General features: G+C 45.5%; 2 protein-coding genes across 2 annotated transcripts in view; one reads left to right on the top strand and one right to left on the bottom strand.

Moving 5' to 3' along the window:
- LOC8034716 (activated Cdc42 kinase-like) overlaps positions 1 to 4,513 on the top strand; it is a 94,119-nt gene extending 89,606 nt beyond the window's left edge. Inside the window, exon 16 of the mRNA XM_029978085.4 lies at positions 1,716 to 4,513. Within this exon, the coding sequence (XP_029833945.2) occupies positions 1,716 to 1,943 (228 nt within the window). The 3' untranslated portion in view covers positions 1,944 to 4,513. The remainder of the gene's footprint in view (positions 1 to 1,715) is intronic.
- A 16-nt stretch (positions 4,514 to 4,529) lies between these two features.
- Positions 4,530 to 22,453, bottom strand: LOC8034718 (septin-1). The gene is made up of 9 exons (XM_029978086.4): positions 22,052 to 22,453; positions 21,613 to 21,718; positions 16,623 to 16,709; positions 16,429 to 16,552; positions 13,607 to 13,859; positions 12,894 to 12,995; positions 9,310 to 9,455; positions 6,936 to 7,043; positions 4,530 to 5,593 (listed from the first exon to the last, which is right to left on the bottom strand). Exons 1-9 carry the CDS (start codon positions 22,070 to 22,072, stop codon positions 5,443 to 5,445), a joined length of 1,098 nt encoding a protein of 365 aa, XP_029833946.1. The 5' UTR covers positions 22,073 to 22,453; the 3' UTR covers positions 4,530 to 5,442.
- Between the last annotated feature and the right edge of the window lie 505 nt (positions 22,454 to 22,958).

The following is a 22,958-nucleotide window of genomic DNA, read 5'->3' as shown; positions in this document are numbered from 1 at the left end:
CACTGCAAGGTTACAACATAACAACAAAATATGCCAAAGGTAGAAGTGAAAGGGCAAATAGAAAATATAAATTTGAAGACTGCACTCATTAGCTTGCTGCATATGTCACCGCTCAACGAGATGGAATTCTTCGCTCACATCTGTTCTCCAAAAAATAGTTTTATGTAGAAAAACGGTGAGAAAAAACTGTGTTAAACAAACAAGCTTCATGGATCCACAACCACAAAGGAAGATTTTAACGTTTCAACGTGCTGCTCAAATTCAAGCTTGTAGCAAAAAACAAACAAACGAAAAATGTTGAAAGAAATGCCGCAGAGTGGGAGAGAGGAGAAAGCGGTGAAAATAACAGGATTTGAGAAGATGGGGGGGGGGGGGGGGTCACATAGGTGGTCACATGATCCCTGTTGTCACATGACTGCACCCTAACAACGTGCAAAAAAAGTTTCCCGGTTTTTAAGCCTCTTACGATGGCTTACGTCCGGCTCTATTGCTGCGCAGCCGGTCGCAAGCCGTCGCAAGCCGTCGCAAAAGGCTTAAAAACCGGTCTTGTCTCAGTCGGTCGGAGTCAAGTACAAGTGTGTGAACGGGCGTTCAGCTTTCGCAGTAAACCCTCGACAGCGCAGCACGAAGATGGTGCAGATGTCGCAAGGATGCAGTGTTGAAACCGCAGATACAAACCGATCGCTTAATGGCAAGGCTCAGAATCTGTATTAGAACCCCTACGATGTGAAACAGCGCTTGGGGTGCTGCGAGAACCACGTGAAAATAACTGTAATTGGGACCACGACATACACTATTTAAGGGCCGAGATACCAGAGGAAAGTGCGACGTGATGTCGCGACAATGTGTAATGCGGATGAAAATCGGTACAAACGAACGCACAATCGGAAAGAAGTTTTGTGCGTCCTCCAACAAGAATTGAACCCTGGACTCCAGGATTGCAAGCCCGACACCCTACCGCCGTGCCAAGCGGTCCCCGAGAACAGGGATTTAACCCTGCTAGGTCAAGGACGGCAAGCACGTGGGTAACTGTGTGACCAAATCGTACGACCATATTGCGCGATTTGGTGTCCCAGAAAGATTCAAGAACCGTGGGAATGCATCTAGGCGACCGCACGACGGTATCAAAAAGGGCAAGTCTTGAATTCACCACAAACAGCACAGAATGAAGTACGTACAGAACAACACATTCTGTATGTACCGACTGTATCCGTAGATGAAGGTTAATCTTTAACCATCGACATAGACTCCTAGAAGGATCGAGCATGGATGTCCAGCAGAACTGTGTGTATGCCAACACACTTACTTGTCCATCGGACCCGTCTGGTGCCAACTGTTTTCTGAAAAGTTGCAAAAAGTTGTCCGCGAGCACACTCATATTTTTTCTACATCTTATTAACAATCGGGGTTTCAGAAGAACCGCCACACGCTTGACTGATGCACACATCCCATGACTTGATATCGGGTTCGGACGTTATGTGATGCCATAGTGTCGCATGATACATCGTGTAGCATTCCCTTGTCGTGTAACATGGCATCAAGTTCGGGTGTCATGTAGACATGGATGTGATGCGACGTCATCGGGTCACGTGACATTACGGACTTGCACGAGGACACGTGTACACACGACATGTACCCAGCTAATTCGCAGCTCATTGCTGCGAATTAGCGGGATGGGAGAAACTCACGGGGGGCCCCCGTCTGCTCTGCCGCAGCGTGTCTCTCCCGAGGAGTGCCTGGTGGCCCTGAGCGAGGTGGACTGGGACGTGCACAAGGCCATCAAGTGGGTGCGGCTGCAGCTGCACATGGGCACCGGGCAGGGCCTGGCCCCCGCCGAGGGCAGCACCCGGGCGCTCGAGCACTGCAACTGGAATGTGGTGCAGGCCGCCTGCTTCCTCAGGACCACCATTCAGGGCTCCGTGGATGACACCACCGAGGTCTGACGAAGAGAGTCCGTCCAAGAGAGAGAACGTCCACGGGACGGCGTCGGTTGGAGGAGAGCACGCGGCGAACGAGAAACCTTGCAGCGTGGCCGAAATTCTAGTAGCGCAATGTTATACAATGCGTAAGCAAAAAGAGAGTCATTAGTGCATCTGCAAAAATACATAGTTCGGTTCTGAGGCAAATGAAATGCAAGCTTTTTCGCAGAAAACCGAATGTTCACGCTCCACAGTAGCGGCGTTAGAAATTATACTAAATTATTTTTACACCATCTAATCTTTTTTTTTTTTTTGGAAAATGAGGCTCACAAATGTTTTGTAACTTGTAGACTCCTGAACTGCCTTTAGGGAACACCAGCCTCACCGGAGATCATTTTCTCGGTCGGGACGTTATTTTCCTTGGAGTGTCCTTTCTGACCGCAGGCATCGAGTGTTTTCTGCGACAAATTGTGCATAGTTTGCCGACGGGCTGGACCTCTGCAAGCTTTGAAGTGGCAGTCGCAAATTCTTTCTTGGCTCTCAAAAGGGCGAAAAAGGCGGGACATATGACGGATAAGTGTTGGGAGTGCAATGGTTGTCACCGTGAGTCTTCGTCTTCTCTTCTTAGATTGCAAAGATGTGAACAATGGACTTGGGGCACCGATTCTTCCTCGGCACGTGGGGTCGCAAAGTCGACCTAGTGCCGCTTTATGCATGCACCCTTGTCTCGTAATGTCTCTTTTCCAAAACTGAGCTGTCATCTTTTTTGTTCACTGACAAAAGCAAGATTCAATGATTTACCATCGCGTACTGGCTGCATACACCCTGCGATGTGAGAGCTCAACTTGGGCTAACTGACCGGCTATTTGTCTTTAATTTGTGGTTAAAGCCTTTTTGTATTTTGCGAGAATCTCGGAACTTGCTGTGCAAGGCAAAAACAAAAGAACTGCCATTCTGGTCGCCTTGTGCCCATGGAGCGTCGAGACAATTCCAGAAAGGTGTCTGGTGCCTTTCTTTGGAAGGCAAATCTTTTCTACCATCGCATTGTTTACGAAACAAGCCCACTTCATTGCTTTTTTTTTTCCACTAGCACAAACATTTATATTACATAAGCTGGATGCAATTCCTGCATTTGGTCAAAGCGTAACTTCTAAATGTTTGGGGGGCAAGCCACAAGCAACTAACTGCATCTAGTGACAGTTTCGGCAACTCTGAAATCGCCTCATCTATGATGGCAGTGAACATACCGAATTGCAGGTGCGTGGTTGCTCCATACCTTTCGGGATAGCGCAGCTCGTCCTTTGATTTCGAGGATAAGGCAGCCCTCGTGCCACCATCGTCTCTTCGGCAATTCCGGTAACAAGGCACATTGAGCAAACGCGGCGAAAGCGCATAGTCGCAGTTCCTATTATTATCCCACTTTTCCAGTTTGTTACACTTACATGCGCAACACAGTTGGCATAATCACAATCTCTGCAGCTATTCGCATTTTGCCCGGACGCAGTATCAACCAATACAAAATTCTGCATCTCAAGTCTGTGCCCCAGATGGTTCCACCTGCCAGTAATTTTGACAGCAGCCTTTGTCACTAAATAAAGACAGGCAAGCCGGCGATTGTGCCCACCGTGTCACGCTCTGCAGCTACGTGTTGTGGCAGATGTAAAACTGAAGACAAAGGGGCTGGTAAGATCTTTAATGCCGCAGATTATTTTTGCTTCATGCTTTTGGACGACACACTAGGTGCACTCGCAATGCGTCGTTTTTGCGGCTCTTTTCTCGTTCACGGAGGCTCCGGAAATCGTCAGTGTTCCAGCGATAAAATCAAAATACAGCACCGGGGAACACCCTCCACCCCCTTTTTTGTCTTGTGTCGTGCGCAACTTTGCTCCACCCCAGCGATTACGGCAAACAACTTCTTGAGGCGCATCATAGTCAGCTCATGGACATCACCAAAGTCTTTGCCAGGAGAGCACTTAAACTTAAGGTTGAAAGGCAGGGACAACTCTTACTTTTGTGCCAGCTGAAGAACCCATAGAGTGTAAATATATTTATAAATAGGTCTGTTCTTTTTTTTTTTTTATATAAATGCATTTGCTGCTCATGACGCCAGCTCCTTCATGCCCGGGCCTGATCTTCTGTACACATCAAAGTTCTTGCTGAGTGTTTCTTATACCAAATGCTCTTGCAAAGTTATCTTGTTTCAAAAATGCTTGTACTAGCAGTTACTCCCTTCCCGCTTGTTTTGTATGTTTGGACCGAACTTGACAAAGTGCACAGCTAAAGTTAATACTATCAGCTTTTGTACCTTTGCAGTATGTCCAACTTGTGTTTATGTAGATAGGACAACTTTTTCGTTCAAGATATTTTATATAACAAAGGTTCGTGTGAATTCATGCTTACGGCAGAGCTCGTGTTAGAATCTCAAGTTTTTTACTGCACTTTATAGAACAAATTGTTTACCCGAATTAACTACCAAGAAGACAGGGTTCAGTTCAGTCAAAATTGTTTAACTAGGATGTTTTGCAGTTTTTGGAATACTGAATGTGCTTACAACTTGCTAATGTATGTCAATAAATTCAGTTTGAACCATGTGACTTAAAGCTTTAGTGCTTTTTGGTTTAAACAGACAAGCATTTTGCATGTTTATTGTTTCACTTTACAAAAATACATGAAGATAAAATCACTTATATGAAACTTGACTTAGGTTGGTAGAAAATTAGCTTCTGTAAAAAAAGTATGCTTCAAAGGCACTTCACATCTAGACTAAACAGGTCTGTATGCCATTTACTTTTTTCTAAGAGGAGTCTTGGAACACATCATTTATGAAAGAATATTTACGATATAGTGTTTCACGCCTATTCCAAATCTTCAGTGGAACCTTAGTTATGGAAAGAATAACTTCACTATTATGTCATTTTAAAAAAACTCCACCTTGCCATGATGCTAGTGTAAAAAAAGAAAAAAAAAAAAAAAGACTTGTAACATGCAAGGTATGCTTCTTATTTAAGAGGTAATTATTTGCAAACAACTCTTACTCCAAAGAACTGTAAAACTAGCATCACCGCACAAATCCATTCTTTCAAATTCAACTTAAAAAGAGATCCACACGACATTGGCAAGAGAAAACATTCAGTAGGAACAAAGTTAAATGTTCACAGAAAATTAGGATTTTTTTTTTCCCGTCTTTATCAAATTTGCAAATTATTATAAAAAAAAGCTTTCACAAACCTTTTATCCCCTTCCTTGTTATTTGAAGATTTATGCTTCCCCTGGTATAATGGACATTCCACCTAATACTGGACACTATGCTAGGCTAATAAAAGAAAATGCTATGGCACACAACACACCATACATATATAAATTATAAAAATCAAGCTTATTAAAAAAAATGGTTCATTTTGGCAGTACAAGCATAAAACAAATGCAAACATTACTTAAAACTTGTGACTTTGAGTGGCACATTTTCTCGATGGCAAAAAAAGAACTTCGGCACACAAAAAAGAAAGACATTGCCCGATCATCTTCAGACTTTGGTCTGGTGTTCGCTCCCATTTGTGGCCCCTTGCTGCATCTGTTCCTGCATCTTCTTGAGCATCTCCTGCATTCGCTTCAGCTCCGCCTCCTTCTCCTGCAGAATCTTGTCTTTCTCGGTCAGCTTCTCCTCGGGCAGGGGCCTGCAATGCGAAACGAATGCACAATGTGTGGGCCTGCTCCAAAATGCGTCGACTCCAAAAGCAGCCACAGTGTTGGTGAGCTCAGAAGTGCCTTTAGTAAAGTCAGGCTTTCAGTGCTTCGAAGAGACTGTGTTGGGAACCAAAACCGACGCTCCAGTTTTGTGTTTCAGGGGTGAATGCACAAACTAGAATTTCAGCAAGATAGAAAGATGATTCCAAGGAACGACTGGCTGGCACATGAAAATTTAAAGAAAATTTTGGCACCCGCTGTAAAATGTCATGTTATTACTGTGCAGTGTTTCATTTTTCCTTTTTATGCAACGTCGGGATCAATGCACTTTCTCTCCGCCACAGGGTATCTTGTTCCCCCTTTAAGTCTCTTATCGCAACGATTATTGGTGATAATCTTCACTATCACCTCATCATACTTTCCCTTGCCTTGACCATTCTCGTAAATTATGAGCAATTTCATTTTGACTGTCTCTTATCCCATGTCTACATTACCACTGCGTAGACAAGACTGGAATGTCTTCTGGCCCTCAACGGCACGGGCCACGAAACCCAAATATCTGAGGACACCAGCCTTCGACAATAAAAGAGCGCGAGACGAAGAAAAGCAACATTCTCTTTAGCGACAGCCAAACAAGCAGAACAAACACATTAAATAAAACAGCAAAAAAAAAAAAAAGGTAAACAAGACAGTGCAAGCACAATTGCACAACACTTGTGAACATCTTGTCCAGTTAGAGGCTTGCTTTCTTTTTTTTTTTTTATTTGGGGGCAAAGCGAATTTTTTTTTTTTTTCCTCCTCTGCTCCCATACCTTTTCCACAGCTGGAGCTAGAGGAACGGCTGGCATGCCCTACGATTTTTCTCGCACAGCCTTTGCGAATGCATACCAATCACAATTCAGCGACGGCAGCGTTAGGGGAAAGCCTACCTACCAGGAGTCCGGTTTTACGAATGTTCCGGGTGGTGGATACTTCTACGTGGAATTTTCAAGGGGATGTCTCGATTGTTCGAAACAGAAAAATATTTCAAAATACCCAAGTTTGATATAATCCGCCTCGGCTGCAGCAGGAGGTTGACAGCCAGCCAACTTTGATGTGTGTCTACGCAAAGCTTAATGCACCAATATGCCAATATGCGCCAATATGCCTACTCCATGCTTCATAATTGCATAGTCAAATTTCTGATCCAAAGTTATTACCGCTGACCCAGTTTTTTGCCTCGAGCCGACATTGCCAAACCTGGCAATGTCTGTTTGGCAAATGTCTGCCGACTGCTCCAAGGAATGCAAGTGTGGCCACAACCAAGACTCGAGTGCACGAGGCTTCGCTTACACGACTGGCTTCTTGGCCGTTGGAGGCGCCTTGCCGGCCAGTCGTTCGGACCGGTAGTTCTCATAGTGCAGTTCTTGAGTCACCTCCTGCAGGTCCTGCATGTGAGTGCTGCAAAAGAAGGGTGCGACAACGTTCGCGTCGCGTCACCTCTTCACCAAAGCACGTAATCTTTTCGGTTTTTTTCAGCTTGTGAATAGTGGCTTAGCAGACATAGCTTCCCCGGTACTTGGCAATGAAAAGCATCTAACAGAAATGTCTCGTGGATCTTTTTGATGCATGCCACTCCCCTAACTAAATCCTATTGGCAGCGTGCAAGAACTACAGGGGGCTCTTCTCTAGCTATCATCGTCAGCGTTTATGACGTCATGGGTAGGACAGGCTGGGACAGACTGCGCAGATCATGGATCCCTCGGCTCGTCACCTCGCTTCATGCGCTGTTTGGGTGACACGCGGCAAAGCTTGTTTCACGCATTGTGTTTATTTGGTGAAGTGATATTTGTAGTAGGACATTTTACCGAAGCTTGAAACCGTGGCACGCATAGTCACGCTAATAAACACTTTTGGCACCGAGATGTCGAAGCACTGGGGCGGTTGTGTGCTGTTCTTGACCCCAATACTGGATGATGAAAATAGAATATCCAGCGCTTCACCCCACTACAACATCTACCACAGCGACTAGGGTGTATTCTTTATTATGATTCAGATAAAATCAAACTGAGAAAGGAATGTCTCAGTAAACTGAAAATGGAAAAGCGAAATTCACCTCTCGCGGGTGTATTAAACGCTTCAGTGAAAGCGACTCCATGTATCCTGTTGGTTCCAATGCGTTTTGTGAGTGCTGGTCTCTTACTAGTTCTAAGTTGATTCCTTTTTGAATTTTGTAAATCAGTAAGCAAACATTTCCTCAAAATAACTGGCAGGAAGAAGCGGTGGCTGCTTCCCGAGTCGTTTCAATCAAATTCCCGCTTATTCACCCGGTCGACGCAAAACGTGCGAAACCCCCTCGCGACCAAAGTTTTATATCTAGTAAGTTGGTAACACTTCAGCGTCCCAAAAATTGAGGTATACGCCTGCTATGAAGTGCTCCCGTTTGTATGTTTAATTTAGCGGACCCAAATGCGCATATTGTGTGATGCACTTCTCGAAGAGTGATTTTAAATTTGTAAACAATTCTTAGTAAAAAAAACTGGATAGAACAAATTAATCAATCGCCTGAATTTGCCTGGCCATGTCCAACAATCTTAGAATTTGTGAAAATTTTTGCTTTTCTTTCAAGCACAAGTTGCGATGTGACGAAGTTCTTTGCCACATATTCGATGCGGGAGAAGCTAAGCGTCAGTTGCTGACGAGCATTTGCTCATTAGGAACTGTGGAGTCGCACTTGGATAGAAGTGTCGATATCGGCAAACTCAATGTAGCTAAAACAAGTGTGCGGCGCTTTGCAACACAACTGTGCGTGCGTGCACAGCTAAGAAGACAGCACGTCATTTACCTTGGTGAATGCAAAACCTTTCTCTGCAGCATCAATCATATCCAAAAAAAAAACAAGAATCAGAGGCTGTGAATAGCCCTGACGCACTCTGCGCAAGCTGTAATGTGAACCGTTTCTATCAACATAGATGCAAACTAATATAGACACTCCATACTTTGACATAGCGCGTCGTCTTCTGCTCGCATCTTACCAACTCCGTCGCAGGAGGGCGCCCGCTAGGTGGCACCACCAAAACATCTCGTCGCCAATACCTGCTACATACCAAAAACACTGTACTTCATATAGCTGATTCCACCATAACAAAAAACATAAAGGAGAGGAATATACAACCTATTTTCTAATGAGACTAACATATTATAAATTTACGCGAAAATACCGAAGTATGGCGGAGGGACCGGTGGCCGAGTGAGTTGACATGCTGCAGCTCTGTGTGGGGGGGGGACTCGACCCGCAATGCAGGGCTCCTGGGTTCAGTGCCAACCTCTGCCCGTTCCAATCTGGACGAGCACTGTACCGGCGTGCTTGTGTATCACTGTTGTGCGGTACGCATCGAGGACCGCAGGCCAGCAGCAGTACTGCACTGGCTAAATTTCTCATCTACAGAGGAGACCCCGGATGTCCACTGGGGCTGACTGATTTTGTCCCACCTAAACGTGTGTGCAACACAACCAAGCGCCGCCTCAATTGATTAAAAAGTGCCCGCAGGCATAGCAGATCCCAGTCGATTGTCCCAAGACCATAATTAATGCGCGTCTCCCGGGACGAGAAAAAAAAATGTATGCATTACGCACATGCCACCCAACACAACAATAACCCCCTTTGCTGAGGCCCCGACAAGAAGAGCGCGTCATTGCGGGAGACTAAAAAGCAGGGCCTACGCACATGAGCATGGTGCGCAGCTTGATGAAGTCGCCGTGTTCCGGGTTCTCCACCTCGACGACGCCCCAGGGATAGAGGCGACCCCGCACCTTCCGACCCTTGACCTCGATCAGCTGGACCGACGAGCTCACCGCAAAGGGGACAGACTCCTGGGCACAGTCGTCGGACGACGCAACTTTAGAAAGGGCAATGGTAACGCATAACATACTGTATGTTGCCTCGTGGCGACATTGCACGGATGAACACACATATGCACATGGGCATAGACAAATGCCCATGTGCTGACATTTTCGACAGAACGAGAGAAAGCGCACTGCCGTTGCCTTGTCACACAAACCGCGAGGCTCAGAACAAAAATTTTAAAAAATTCTTATACAATAGGCTTTTTTTTTTTTTTTTTTTTTCTGGCGATTGCCAGAAAATACTTTCATTTTAACTGCCAAAAATAAAGCTCTTTATTTTTGGCACTTTCTCCAACTGAGCGAGTTTGTGCAGCCAAGGTGCGTCCTTGAGCAAACAGCTTGCTGTTGTAACCTAGTAGTGGTATTGTTATCCCGGCTGATTTGCACAAGAAATGACTGAGAAGCAAATATTTATACAAAACAAAAATCTGTAAAAAAAAAAAAAAAGAATATGCCAAAATGTGTGAACACGTTTTTTGAGCAGAGCTTCTTATTGAGCTGAAAGGATTTGACGATATGTTTACGGCGCGTGCATAGCCCTCGAGGCGTAGGAACGGGAGCTGGTAGCCACGGGATACTTGCGGGCCGCGTCACAGAGAGTTGCGGGTTGCATGTTTCAGACCCTGCTATAAATGTGTCACTGTACTTCTGCGACACAACTGACGGCCTATAAATCGCCAATTCATGCCTTGCTGGAATATGCTGACATCGTATGGAACCCACACTCACAATCTCTCATTGATCAATTGGAAGGCCTTCAAAAAAAGTGATTTATTAATAACTTATGCGGCAAAGGTTTGCATGTGACACCGTTCTACACTGCCTCTGGAGTGTCTATATTATCGCGTCCAAGGAAAGTAAAGCTTTCGAAATTTTTGCATGACTCGTAATAAAACTGGTTTAAACTTTAATGACTATTTGCAGTATTGGGCAGGAAATCGAACCATAGGGGGCGCTCTGACCTGTTTGTTGTCCCCTCAACTTGGTGTTTACCCAACACAAGGCCTGTGAACATGCCATAGGACTTGTGCGCATGTCCATATCATCATCTTCAATAGAATGCGGGGCACAGTGTAATGTAAAAATACTAACAATAAACGAAGTGACGTTAAGTGCCGGATCTACACCGAAAGCAGTCGTCAGAGAATGTGAGCTTGACCCACTTGGGCTCTTGTGCTCAGCTGGGCACCGTGCATGCTGCATTGTTCATGCAGGCCGGAGTGATAACAAAATAACCCCTCCTCCCCCTCACCGAAAAACACAAACTCCAGCCGAACGCTGACGCCGCGTTCGGTTAAGTCAGCCGAGCGCTGAGTCATTGTATTTGTTGTCCCCATACGTGTAGTTCTAAAGCTAACCGCTCGGGGCGTGATGGTCTGATCTCCTCCCCAATAACGCGAGTCGTGACACAAGGCAGAAGCACAAGAATTCTTCTCGAGTTCCATTGTAAAAAAGATGTTAAATATTTCTTTGTTTTTTCGTTCTGTTTATGAGTGGAATGAGTTGCCTCCAAGTGTGACGGCGATTGCTTCTACTGCTGTATTTGCAAGTGCAGTTAATGAACTTTTCCTGTCACCAATGACTACGCTACTTGCTAATTGTTGTGTTTATTTGACTCATTGATGATGTTGTCTTATCATGCCTTGGCCCTCAAAAGTTAGCCAGCAATATTCTCAAATAAATAAAATAAATATGCCACCTATCGGATGGTATAGGCAGACAGCTCTACAACATGATGCACAATAACTTGCACAGAGAGAGGACGTTCCGAAGTCACGCACTCGCTCGTTCCTGTTACAGCACTGCACAGAACAGGTGGACTTGGAACCATGTACCAACACTCGATTTTTAACATTCACCGAGGTCTAAAGTGAAAGCTATCTGAATGGTCGAGTGCATTTCAATGGTTGCTTCGATACTGAGGCAAAGATGAAGCCAGCCAAGCACATCCCAGCAAACTCCCAATGAGTGCGGTGTAAAAACATTAAAGATATCACGAAACAATTTTCAGACTGTGGCTAACAAGTAGTGATGGGCCGAACTTTTGCTGAATCGAAAATTTGGCACCGAATCTCGGGATTCTGCGAAGCCGAATTTTTGCCAAACTTTTCTAAATACTCGGCAAAAGCCCAATTTTTGCCGAACTTTTCTAAAGATTCGGCAAAAATACATTGTTGCCTGACCTAAAAGTTGAAATTTTGTTTTTTCGTGCAAAAAAAAAACATTTTAGGTTTTCTTTTTCAAAATGCATATTGATGCAGTTTTTACTAAATAAGGTGATATTTTGCAAGATAATTGTATCAGTGTCATTTTGCAAAACTGGAGTGACAACGGGGTTGGGTAGTAGGGGGCGCAGTCACGATACACGAGTTTCGGTTTTGAGGCGTCATCAGTGCAAGCTTGCAAGTGTGTATTGTTGAAAAAAAAAAAAGCAGTAACAATGTGTTCTCTATTTTCTCTACAAGTCACCCTTTCGTGCACAAAAATAAATGCAACTGCTGTTGAGCCCTCACCAGAAGAGATAACAATATTATTATAAATACTGTAAAATCCAGAGAGATGCCCCACCAGAGCTGTAAACAAAGCTCGAACTGCTTTCAATCCATTCGAGTCAAAAGCAGTCCAACTGTACGTAAGAAAGCAGTAGCACAAGACTACCAAAGCGCAAAATGTCTTTCGATTTAAAACGCTCTCCATTTCTATGTTTGGAGAAGTGCTTGTGTGACCAGGAGGAAGGCAGGGGAGTAGGGGGGTGGAGGGGGGGGGGGGGGTAGGGGAGGGAGCTGCGAGCCGCACTTTAACGCGCAAAGAGCCGCATGCGGCTCGTGAGCCGCAGCTTGGCCACCCCTGGGCTAGGTCAGTGGTTCTCAAATGGGGGTCTGCGGACCATTTGGGGTCCGCAAAGCCCTGCCCTGTCAGTCAAGCCTGTCCATCTTTTAGGTTGAGAGGTAACGTTCCAATTTCTGGGCAAGTTTTCTCGTGTGTGTTTGCATATATGTAACGCACAAAGAGATGGGAATATGCTAACAAAACTTATCTATAAAACCCTACCCCACACTAGCCCTTAATTATATTCACACATTAAATCATTATCATACTTAACCTATAACTTTCCCTTCACCTCACCACGAACGGGGTCCTCTATCATCCCCTCCGATCCACAAGGGTTCCGCAAAACATTAATGGTTGAGAACCACTGGGCTGGGAAGTGCAGGTAGACAGAACCTCTGTAAACATGGGGCACTACGAGTGAGAGCTTCACGCTAATGCCGACTCAATGGGCATTTGTAACGGGAAGTTTCGCAACTCAAACATTTCGAGAACACCCACGAGCCGTCAGTCCACCTCTCTGGCAAAGCTATCCATCGCTGCCGAAACGATACACGAGTTTTGTTAGCAATATACCTTGAGCTGCTTCACTTGCTCCTTGTACTCCTCGTCTTCGTCGGAGTCGCAGTCCGGCAGCGGATAAAGGCGGATCCCGTGCTCGGCTATCTCCTGCATTATCTGGTGGCAGGAGAAACATGGTTCGGCAGTCAGCACATGTCGAATCGGAAACGTACGCTTTTCCCATTGCGTATCGCGACTAAAGTTCCATCTCTTCGGTATACACCGATGAACCCCAAAAGGTAATGCCCAAGCCAATATGAACAAAAATTAAGAAAAAAGAAAAAAAGAAAAAGCCAAAATAAAGTTATCTAGAACAAAAAAGAAAAAAAGGTTTCTGAAAGAAATCTTGAACTACAGCTTTATTCTGTGCCAACCTGGAACATGGCTTGTACAGAACTGTCCGGGAAGCTTCCTTCTTCGAGAACCACACTCCTTACCTCATTTCCTTCTCTTATTGGCACCGGGAAGACTACCAATTAATTCGGTAAATTGGGGAATCCCGTGCGTTTGTCCTTTTTTCTTCGAAATAGGCTCCCATAAATGACGAATTTCTTTCGCGGCATTGAAAATAGACACTGAAATACAAAGAATCGGAAAAACTCTGCAATGAGCCTTTGTCACATTGCGGGTACCTCGGCCAAGAATCGAACCCCTCGCGGGAACGTCTACTGCAACGTTTGTGTGCATACACCTGTCTTTTGGGGTGAAAGGAACAGCAGACGACGCACCTTCCTCTTGAGACGCATGACCTCCTTCTTGGTGAGTGCGTCCGCTTTGGCGATGACGGGCACAATGTTGACTTTGTTGTGGAGCATCTTCATGAACTGGACGTCCAGGGGCTTGAGCCCGTGGCCGAAGGGCGAGATGAAGTAGAAGCAGCAGTGCACCCTGTTGTCCGTGATGTTGCGTCGGTTCAGCCCGCTCTCGTCGCACAGGAAGCGCTCAAACTGGTCCTCGATGTACTGGATGATTGACTTGAAGCTGCAACAGAATCATACATTGCTGTTGGAGGGAAACAATACAAAAAAACTAGTAAACTTCCAAATTTAAAAAAAAAAAAAAATTCACATTGTTTTATTTGTAGCTTGTAAAACCTGTGGTGAGAAAAAAAAATTGCAAACGAACACACAAAGCGTGCTGCGATTGACTGTGACAGCTGCTGCATTGTGGAAAGGCATGTTGAAGGAGATTTGCCTTCAACCAGTGCGCTGTAGTACAATGTTTGCAATGGGTTCTTTCCTTTCAGTGAAATTGATGTAGGAGACATGCGTGAGATGCGTGCTCTGGCAGAACGATTCTGCGAGATGTTGCATGTGTTAAAAAGAAGCAGAGACATGCTTTTGTTTTTTCTGAAACAGTTGTTAAGGACGGGGGTGCCCGTGACCACGCCTGCGGTGGAAGAAGCGAAAGTATGCGTGCAAGTTGTGTTGCCTTTACAGAACAGCTCGCGTATGTATACTATGGGTGGTGGCAGTGGGGAAGCGAGGGAGCGTGTCTATGTGGGTATTTTGCAACGGCAGTGGCCTACAGGGGGGGGGAGAAGGGGAGAGCGAGAGAGAGCCTTGCCGGGTGTGAGGAACGACAGGGAGAGGGAGAGCAGTGCCTCCTGTGTAGAGTGAAGTTTTGCATCTGTACACAAGCATTCCTTTGCCAGAAAGGGGCACAGCGGTTACCGCCATAAAAGAAACCTCGGAGTCAAACAAAAAGACGCAGGAAGGGAACACGTCAAATCTTGCACTGCAGTGCCTGGCACGCGTCTCCGACCGCTGTGTTTAGTCTCTCATTTCGCCCATGCATCGAAGGTGGTCTCGTCGCAAGAGTGTCACGCCGTCGGACGTCATGATCCTGGAGGTTGGGTATAGAAGTTCCGAAAAAGTGCACGAGGGAACACGAGCGTCGCCGTCGTCGCAGTGACGAAACTTCTGGCCGCTGAAGCTCCCGTGGACTACCGAGATAGAGAACAACCCTGCAGAAAAACAGGTGTCTACCACATCAACCTCCGCCGCCGCGACACAGCCGGAAACAAGGCCGGCGACAGCATGACATTGTTACGACGTTCTCGGGAGGAAATCGAGGGACCGCTTTTGTGGACGCGATAAACACCACACCAGACCGAGACACGTTCCAGGTACCATACTTACGGTGCTCGCTGCTGAAATGTCCCCCATTCTGTTCAAACGTTCCCCTCGCATGCCTTTTCCGTAAAGACTTCAAATTTTCGTCTTTTTGCTGTCCTCGTTTTTTAGTCACTTTCACTTTATTCCCGACGAAGCAGGTGCATGAAGAGGTGCACATTACCCATTTAGTTTACAACAAAAGCAAAACGGAAGACAATATACCAACACGCGACTCTCGCGTCACGCCAGTTCGGTGGCGCCATCGTCGGCACGGCACGCGTGCAGACGCCTTGCCTTGTGCGAATCTTGTTTTCGCACACGCGCAGTGTCCATAAGTGGTGTGGGAAAACAAGGAATTGTTTTTAAGAGGCGTTTTGGTCTATAACAGGTGTCAGCAACATTTTGCAGCGGTGGGCCGAGTCACCACAAAGCCGACACAGAGGAGGCCGGATGACAAGTCGCAAAGTGAAGGGGAGGAGGGGGCAGGCGAAGAAAAGGCATGAAGGGAAGATGGTCTCCACCCAAGTATGGGGATGCCTGACAATGCCAACTGAGTGCACTCCTGGTTCGTGTTCAACCCCATTTGAGGTCAAAACCGCTGTGTGGTCCTCAAGTCCTTGCAACGAAGCGGCAAGGGAGGGGGGGGTGTTGTGCCAGGGGCCACAGGTCGCCGACCCCTGGTCCATACCATGGGCACATTACTGGCCCATACAGCACAATTTCGTTGGACCTAACTACACAACAAGTCGTAGGCAATTCCAGAAAACTTTAAGAACATGGAGAATTATTACAGCCCAAAAAAATGTCCTCCAATATACTACCCCCACAGGGAATTTAACGAGACATACTCAATCCCAAGTTTTCTCATCCAGGCATTCCAAAACTTGCAAAGTAAACCAGGCTTAGCTCAAGTTAGTGAATAAACATAGCCACAAGCGTGCTGCATTTGCAAACCAGTACAGGAACATGAGAAAGGGTATTTACATATTAATAGCCTTTCCTGTATTGTAAGAGTCGTAGCGTAGCGTCCACAAGACACGACCACGAAGGAGACATCATAGGCTCCGTTAGCGTTGGCGGGATGCAACCATCTCGTGCTTACATAAAGGGACGTCCTAGCATACCATCATCATATGATAATGGGATGCCTATGGACCAGCATGGTCCATAGGCATCCCATTCCTGTGTATCATGCTACATCTGTCCAGGCGCACTAACGGAGCATCTGAAAAAAATTAAACACCTTTCAAATCAGCAAGAGAACAGTGCGAAGTTGTGCCTCGGCATCTTATCAAAACGGTAAAATAATTTCCTTTCAACTTGCTAATGTTGTTTTGTTTCACAAAACGCGACCTAAAAATATCTGCTTTCGCTAGCCAGGGGCGCCGTCTAAAACTTGAGAGCTGCAGGCCTACAGAGCACAGGTGACGTACCAATCCGTGTTATCGATGGCATCCCCGAAGCCCGGTGTATCCACCACGGTAAGACGCAGCTTGACCCCCCTCTCTTCGATCTCCACGGTCGAGGCATCCAGAGCGACTGTTTGCTTCACTTTTCCTGTTGGGGAGGATGCGTCGCATTCATTAAACACAAGGCACGATGGCGAGATGACTGTCGAGAACCCTACCGCTGGCATCGGGAAGCTGGCGTTCTGGGTACAGGTCCGTCAGGAACAGGCTGTTGACAAGCGTGGATTTCCCGAGCCCAGACTCCCCTGTTTGCATCGAAAAGTAACGACAACCCTAAGGCACTGTGGCAACTCTTGAATTACCTTAAAGACCGACGACCAGTTCGCGCTTTCCACTTTTCCCCCGCTTTCTCCTCTCCACCTTCTACCCTGTCCTCCACTGCGTGTATCCTCCTCCCCCATGGTGAAGAGGATCTTCTGTCTCGCAGAATATCGGGTCTGGTCGTCGGCCTTTAAAGGAACACTTAACTCCCCAAAAAACTTTGTTTTTAAGTGCCTAGATGGGCCACTGATGTCACAAAACGACCTTTCGTCAAAGAAAAAAAAACATGCTTTAGCTTGGTTCGACTATGATCGAAACATGTTGCCACCGTGAGGCCGAAATTATAAACATCCGCAAGCGTGTATACCGTGGCATTGTCTGTTATGGGCATACGTTGAGAAGCATGGATCTTGACGGCGAAAGCCTGTTTCCGGCTGAGCGGCACTCTCCTTATTAAATGCTTGTTGTTTTTGTTGTTACTTCTTTTTTGCTAAAGGTTGTATTGTATCATTTTACATGCGTGGATATTCAGCGAAGCAAGAAATATTAAGTTTCATGCTTCCATACTTTCAGTACTGTGGTTCGTAGAACTGCGAGTCCTACGCATTTTTGTTGTCTGACATAAGTTATAGTTTCTAAAAATATTGAGAATGTTGACTGGAGCAGGGGTTTATTAAAAAAAATTTACCCGATTGATTGCCATTCTTTAATCAATTGACTAATCCGTTAGCTGATTGATCTCCAGGCATAATATAGAAAAAATGATATAACTACACATTTGTTTTACTGCTTTTACTATGCCATACACAACATATTGCAGACCCATTTGAAACTTGACGTTGCAACGCCTACAGAAATATAAATACATGTAGCCTTTTTAGAAGTCGTTTATCAGTTAGTATTTAAACGTAACAATCAGTCTCAATGACAATCACAAAAATGCTGAACTGGTTTACCGTGAAAACCTGGGACCTCAAAAAAATAAAGACGTCAGAAATTATAAAGTAGACATTTTTTACTTTCTTTTTGGCCCAACTTTTTCCATCTCAAGACTTCGATTGAACTGCGAAAACATTAGATTGTGATTAAAGCATTCCTCGAATCATCTAAAGCAGTGGTCGGCAACCTTATGGCGAAGCGGGCCGAGTCGCCATGAAGCCAAGGCGGAACGGGCCGGACGGCAAGCAGCGGGGGGGGGAGTTAAAATTTAAAAAAAAGAACTTGCACGAACTTACATTGACGTACATAAATCGAAAATGAACAGTTTCTTTATTTCACGACAAACAACATGAGATACGACATTTCCACGAAAACCTAGAGACTCCTCTCAGTGAGACTTTTGGTGTTGAACTGCGCTCGCCAAACTACGAACATCCACATTGAAGCTGCTAACTGCGAGTCGCAAAACATTGTGGAGGTTCTCGTCAGTCATTCGTGAGCGGAAGTTGGATTTTATGCACTTCATTCGTGAAAAAGTCTGCTTGCAGACGGGCAGCGAATTAGTCAACTTTATTTTTTTTTCTTTAGCTGACCGCGTAGGGGGCGAGTGGGGGTTACCGGGAGGCTGAGGGCCGTATGATACTACCTCGCGGGCAGAATCCGGCCCGCGGGCCGCTGGTTGCCGACCACTGATCTAAAGTTTAGTCTATGAATTGCCCAGTCCTAACATGCACGAGGTCAGGGCAGAGGGTTATCGGAAAGTCCGGTGAGAGTCGCAAGCACTCGACAGGAAAAGAGTGCCGCTGGGGTTGTTCGTTTGAGTCACAATGTCTACAACGTTTAAAAAGAAAAAAAAAAACAAAAAAACTTAGCCATAGATTTAGGATATTAGCACTCCTCAAGAACACTGAAGCGGGTGAACCCATACTACCGAGAAGACCATCTAATAAAACGCATACTGCTGCGTTGCTCGCTTACACTCCTTTAATCCACTCACGACAGATTTATCGGGATGGTTTATTTCACTTGCCTCAGTCGTCGGGTCAATGAGCAGTTTGCGTGTCGTAACTAGAGAGGACACTTTTTCCTCATCGCAACATAAAATCACTGAGACTCCACCCACAGCACGACATGGTAAAAGGATAGATTGACTGCAGCGGCAACAACTTTCTTGCACCTAGAGGTTAGCGAAAACATGGGAATTTCTGATAACCATCAGCACTAACTTCTCTCAATGCGCAACATTTACATTTCTGCAAAAGCCAAGAGTTGTGCGAGAAAGAAATGCGTAAAACCTATGATTCGACAGCCCACAGCTGCAATGTTATGTAAATATTTGGTTTGGGATTCTTTCTTTTTGTTGAATTTCCATGCCAGTGAAAGGCTACAACCATTCGAAAAGGAACAAATATTTAACGTAAAAAGTGCACGTGACCTGAAAACAGGCATCTGTCGTGAGGATCCATGCTTCCCACTGTGTATAGAGCAGACAACGCATCCACACAAGCATCCACCACACAATATCTAATTGGAACGCACTGCTCTATGATATTATTATCTCCCCTGACATCAATAGAGCACTCTATGATCACCCTTTTTAATTCATGCCATTACATTTTCTGTCACATTTTTGTATTCGGGCGCTGATTCTCCATACCGTTAGTTATGTAGAATGATGGTTGAAATGTCTTTTTTTTTTTTCTATTCTCTGCATCTTTGGGATCTGTATCTCACACCTGCAAGGGCCTAATCAAGGCCTGCAGTATGTAATAAATAATAAATAAATTTTATAAATTTCAGTTGTATGCTTGTGACACGATATGATCATTACTGAAACAACGAAAAGTACCGCACCATTTTTCGCTAAAATTGTTTTCCCAAATGATACCATGCAACAAAATAAACGCAAAAATCTACAGCGTCTCCCCACGCAAACTTGGAGATATGGCCTATTTACACTATGATGATGATGATGATAGTGCAACAGTAGCACCACCTCTAGGTCTATCTCGAGGCCACTATTTACGTGTCTAGATTCATTCTGCATTAGGAGCGATTTTGAAGCATGACTTTATTGCGAGACATCAACCTCGAAAAAGAAGCATTTTGGAATCGCACAGATGAATCTAGCAAATACATACACTAAAACATTTTCTTTGGCAGAACGTCAATTTTGTGACTAAGTAACCTTCCCAGGTACTCAAAAAAACAAATGTTTCAGTGTCCTTTTATAGGGGTATTCAAATGAATCCGGAGGTCATTTATTTATGGTGATAACTCAATCTATCGGCTCTAACCATCCTAAAAGACCCGAAAAAACACTCATGGGCAGCCGATTTCCCCATTAAAAACCTAATCAAAGATTGTGACACGGCCCTCTTTCTGCACCTTGGAGCAGGCACCAAACAATAATTTCTGTATTACGTCTCTTACACCCAAAGATTTGACGTTTTTGCCAACTATAATCCACAATGCGCCTAAACAGAGCAATAATAGTAACATTTAGAATCTCCACGTAATTAACTATTTTTATTGGTCAAGAGAAAAACCGCACATGAATTTCTATTGCTGGGAGATTAGTAAAATGTCTTGCCATCAGAACTGGTCATTTTTAATGACTAAAGCTCAACAAACAATATGCCATCAAAAACAAGCAAACCAGAGTGCCACTTTAAGGCAATTTTGAAACACTGCATTGGTCATGGGGCAGTTTGGTACTTTGGCCGATGTTCCAGGAGAGAAAACCAGCCATCGGACCGCCAAAACAACATGCTTTTCCTGCAAGATTCATCAAACTATTAAGCGCTGGAGAAATCAGCCATCTACATTAAGTCCTTATTTCAGACTCTTTTTGTTTACGTTCCACCCATTGAGAAACATACCGAAAGAGCCCAAGTATGCACCTGAACTCAATACACCACAGTCTTTTTTCGCACAATAAAGTCCATCTCTATGGTCATCAAATGTCAATAGACATGCATGTGAACACAGCGTCTGAAGCCAGCTACAGCCACGCCATCTTTCGAACATTGTCAGCTACCAATGCGACGCTAGCTTGGGCTCCAAGCTAGGCTGCCAAACAGTCCACACTGCGTGCGGACACGTTGACCTCCACAACGGCGCAACCAACTTTGGCTAATGTTGCAGCAATCGCGTTAGCAGAGGAGTTTTGCAAGGTGGACCCACCCACTACTCACTTCAGATCCATAAAGAAGACGCTTCATTGCCATGGTGACATTGACGATAGCAAATAGACCATCGTGTGGAAGCAGACGGCAGGTTGGCAAGATCAGGTGCGTACTTGTGCACTTTCGCCGTGTTTTTCAATGGGCGGAGTGTGAACAAGAAGAGTTTGAAATAAGGACTTGGCGCAGATGGGCGATTTCCATCAGCACCAAATATTTTGACAATCCTTACACGAAAAGTATGTTTTTAGTTTGCAATTTGGACAAAGTTTCTTGTACTGTAACATAAGGCTAAACTACCAATGTGCCGGCAATGGAATTGAAAGGAGCCACAGAATGGCAGCTGATGCTCAGCCAAGAGGCTTCTTTGAAGCTCTGAAGAAGCTCTTGCTTAGAAAAATGTTTGCTGGTACTCCGAGGCATCCCAGAGCTTCCTTTTTCAAGTTCTTTGCCCCACTCCCTCTGTGCTTTGCTTGGACTTCATGGGTCTAAAATCATGAACTTCTAATGTTCAAATAAATTTAAAAAAAAAATGTTTTCTGCTTTCACGATTTAAGCATTCCGACAGAAGCATGATTATCTAGTCTCCTCGACAATTCACCACATTTACTGATACTACAGCAAAAAGTCTTGGAAGACCATGGTTAAATAAGCTTCGGTTCAAAAATCAGCATGATCGGGGATAAGGTTTCCCTCTTTCCTGGCACAAAAAGTCGATCGCGGGTCATGCTAACTAATAACTGATTCACTCGTTATAACTCACCTACGACCATAAGAGTGAACTCGAACCCTTTCTTCACGGACTTTCGGTGGACTTGGTTAGGCAGATTGGCGAAACCAACGTAACCAGCGGTCTCTGGGTTGGAGAACTGTCGACAAACAGGTTAGTGGACGCTCGACATTGGCGAAACGGGTCAGAAAAACACGAGCTAGCTAAGTTGGCGGGGTTTCCAAGAGCGGAAACAAACATACATTACGTGGCTCGTTCACACACCTATCAGTTTGTTGCGCACACGGAGGAAAGACGGCCGTGAGCCCGAGCTTAGAAGACAGGTAAGTACAGGTACCGTCAAGAGAAATGTGAAGGAGAAGCGCGAGCTCCGGTAGTTGCCGAGATTTCGTCACAAATCGGGAACGGCCGCCGGGCCGAACAAAAGACGAGCTCGCGAGGATCCCAATCAAGGGCAAGCGAAGAAGCTTACCGTTTTCGTTTCCGCCGACATTCCTGGTTCAGTAAAAGCAGATGGCCCCGCAGAAAGTGGAATTCAGCCTCGATCACCTGGCACTCGACTAACGCGATCCAAAAGGTAGAGAGAGCGCTATGTAATTGTCAAACAGACCGGAAGGAATCCGTGTTTGTACGAGGCGCCATATTTGATGGGTGGAGATTGTGCAGATTGTGCGGCAACGCTAATGGCGTGCCCAGGCGGCGCGGTGCCGCAAAGGGTCACGAGACGCGTCGCCGCCGCCGGTTTAATCTTACTGAAAACGAAACCATTACTCGGCCCGCCTGCTGTTGAGGAAAGAAGTCGCTCTTCTAGTTATCGCCCTTTTTACCCACGCGCTGTTTTTCTTATGTTGTATCTGACTATAGCAGTGGTGATATAATGCGAAAGTTGGAGAAGGTGCATTACCTGGATCCCAAAATAAATCTTAAAAAAAAACAAAAAAACCGCATCTCCACGTGGTGAATGATGCATGGCGAAGCTCTGGTGGTGCTTGTCTGCGTAGACGCTGAGCCGCAGCGTGCAGAGCCTTTCGTTCGTTTTCATCCATGTCACGCTGCGGTCAAATGCTCAGATGCGTATATGATAGTGATAGTATTTATTGCACTTCAAAGTTTGTGGTGCCGCTTGGTGTGCAGGTGAGGAGGGAAAGGCATACGCCCATACACATATTGTGTATGGGCGCATGCCTCAACGAAGAGCCGCTTTTGGCGAAAGCGGCTCTTCGTTGAGTCCTGGTTTATCCAGCACACAAAGCGGAACGTGAATCGTTCTTCGGGCTCCCTGCCCAGCAGCTACGCCTCGGGACTGCGTGACGTGAGCAAAGCCCCCTACATCCGTATGTGCATTTAGGCGACACGTGTTCTTTTCTTTTCGTCACTCG

The sequence above is a fragment of the Ixodes scapularis genome, unplaced genomic scaffold (assembly GCF_016920785.2).
Source record: "Ixodes scapularis isolate PalLabHiFi unplaced genomic scaffold, ASM1692078v2 PGA_scaffold1__304_contigs__length_218370807, whole genome shotgun sequence".
Classification (NCBI taxonomy): Eukaryota; Metazoa; Arthropoda; class Arachnida; order Ixodida; family Ixodidae; genus Ixodes; species Ixodes scapularis.
This window is presented reverse-complemented; position numbering and strand designations above follow the sequence as displayed.

What these genes read in the sequence shown, in the direction of transcription:
- LOC8034718 (XM_029978086.4), bottom strand. Translation starts at nt 22,072, where the DNA reads ATGTCGGCGGAAACGAAAACG. An exon ending in TGTCGGCGGAAACGAAAACG is followed by an intron (nt 21,719 to 22,051) that starts GTAAGCTTCTTC and finishes GTTTGTCGACAG; the next exon opens with TTCTCCAACCCAGAGACCGC. An exon ending in GCCATCGATAACACGGATTG is followed by an intron (nt 13,860 to 16,428) that starts GTACGTCACCTG and finishes ATTCTGTTGCAG; the next exon opens with CTTCAAGTCAATCATCCAGT.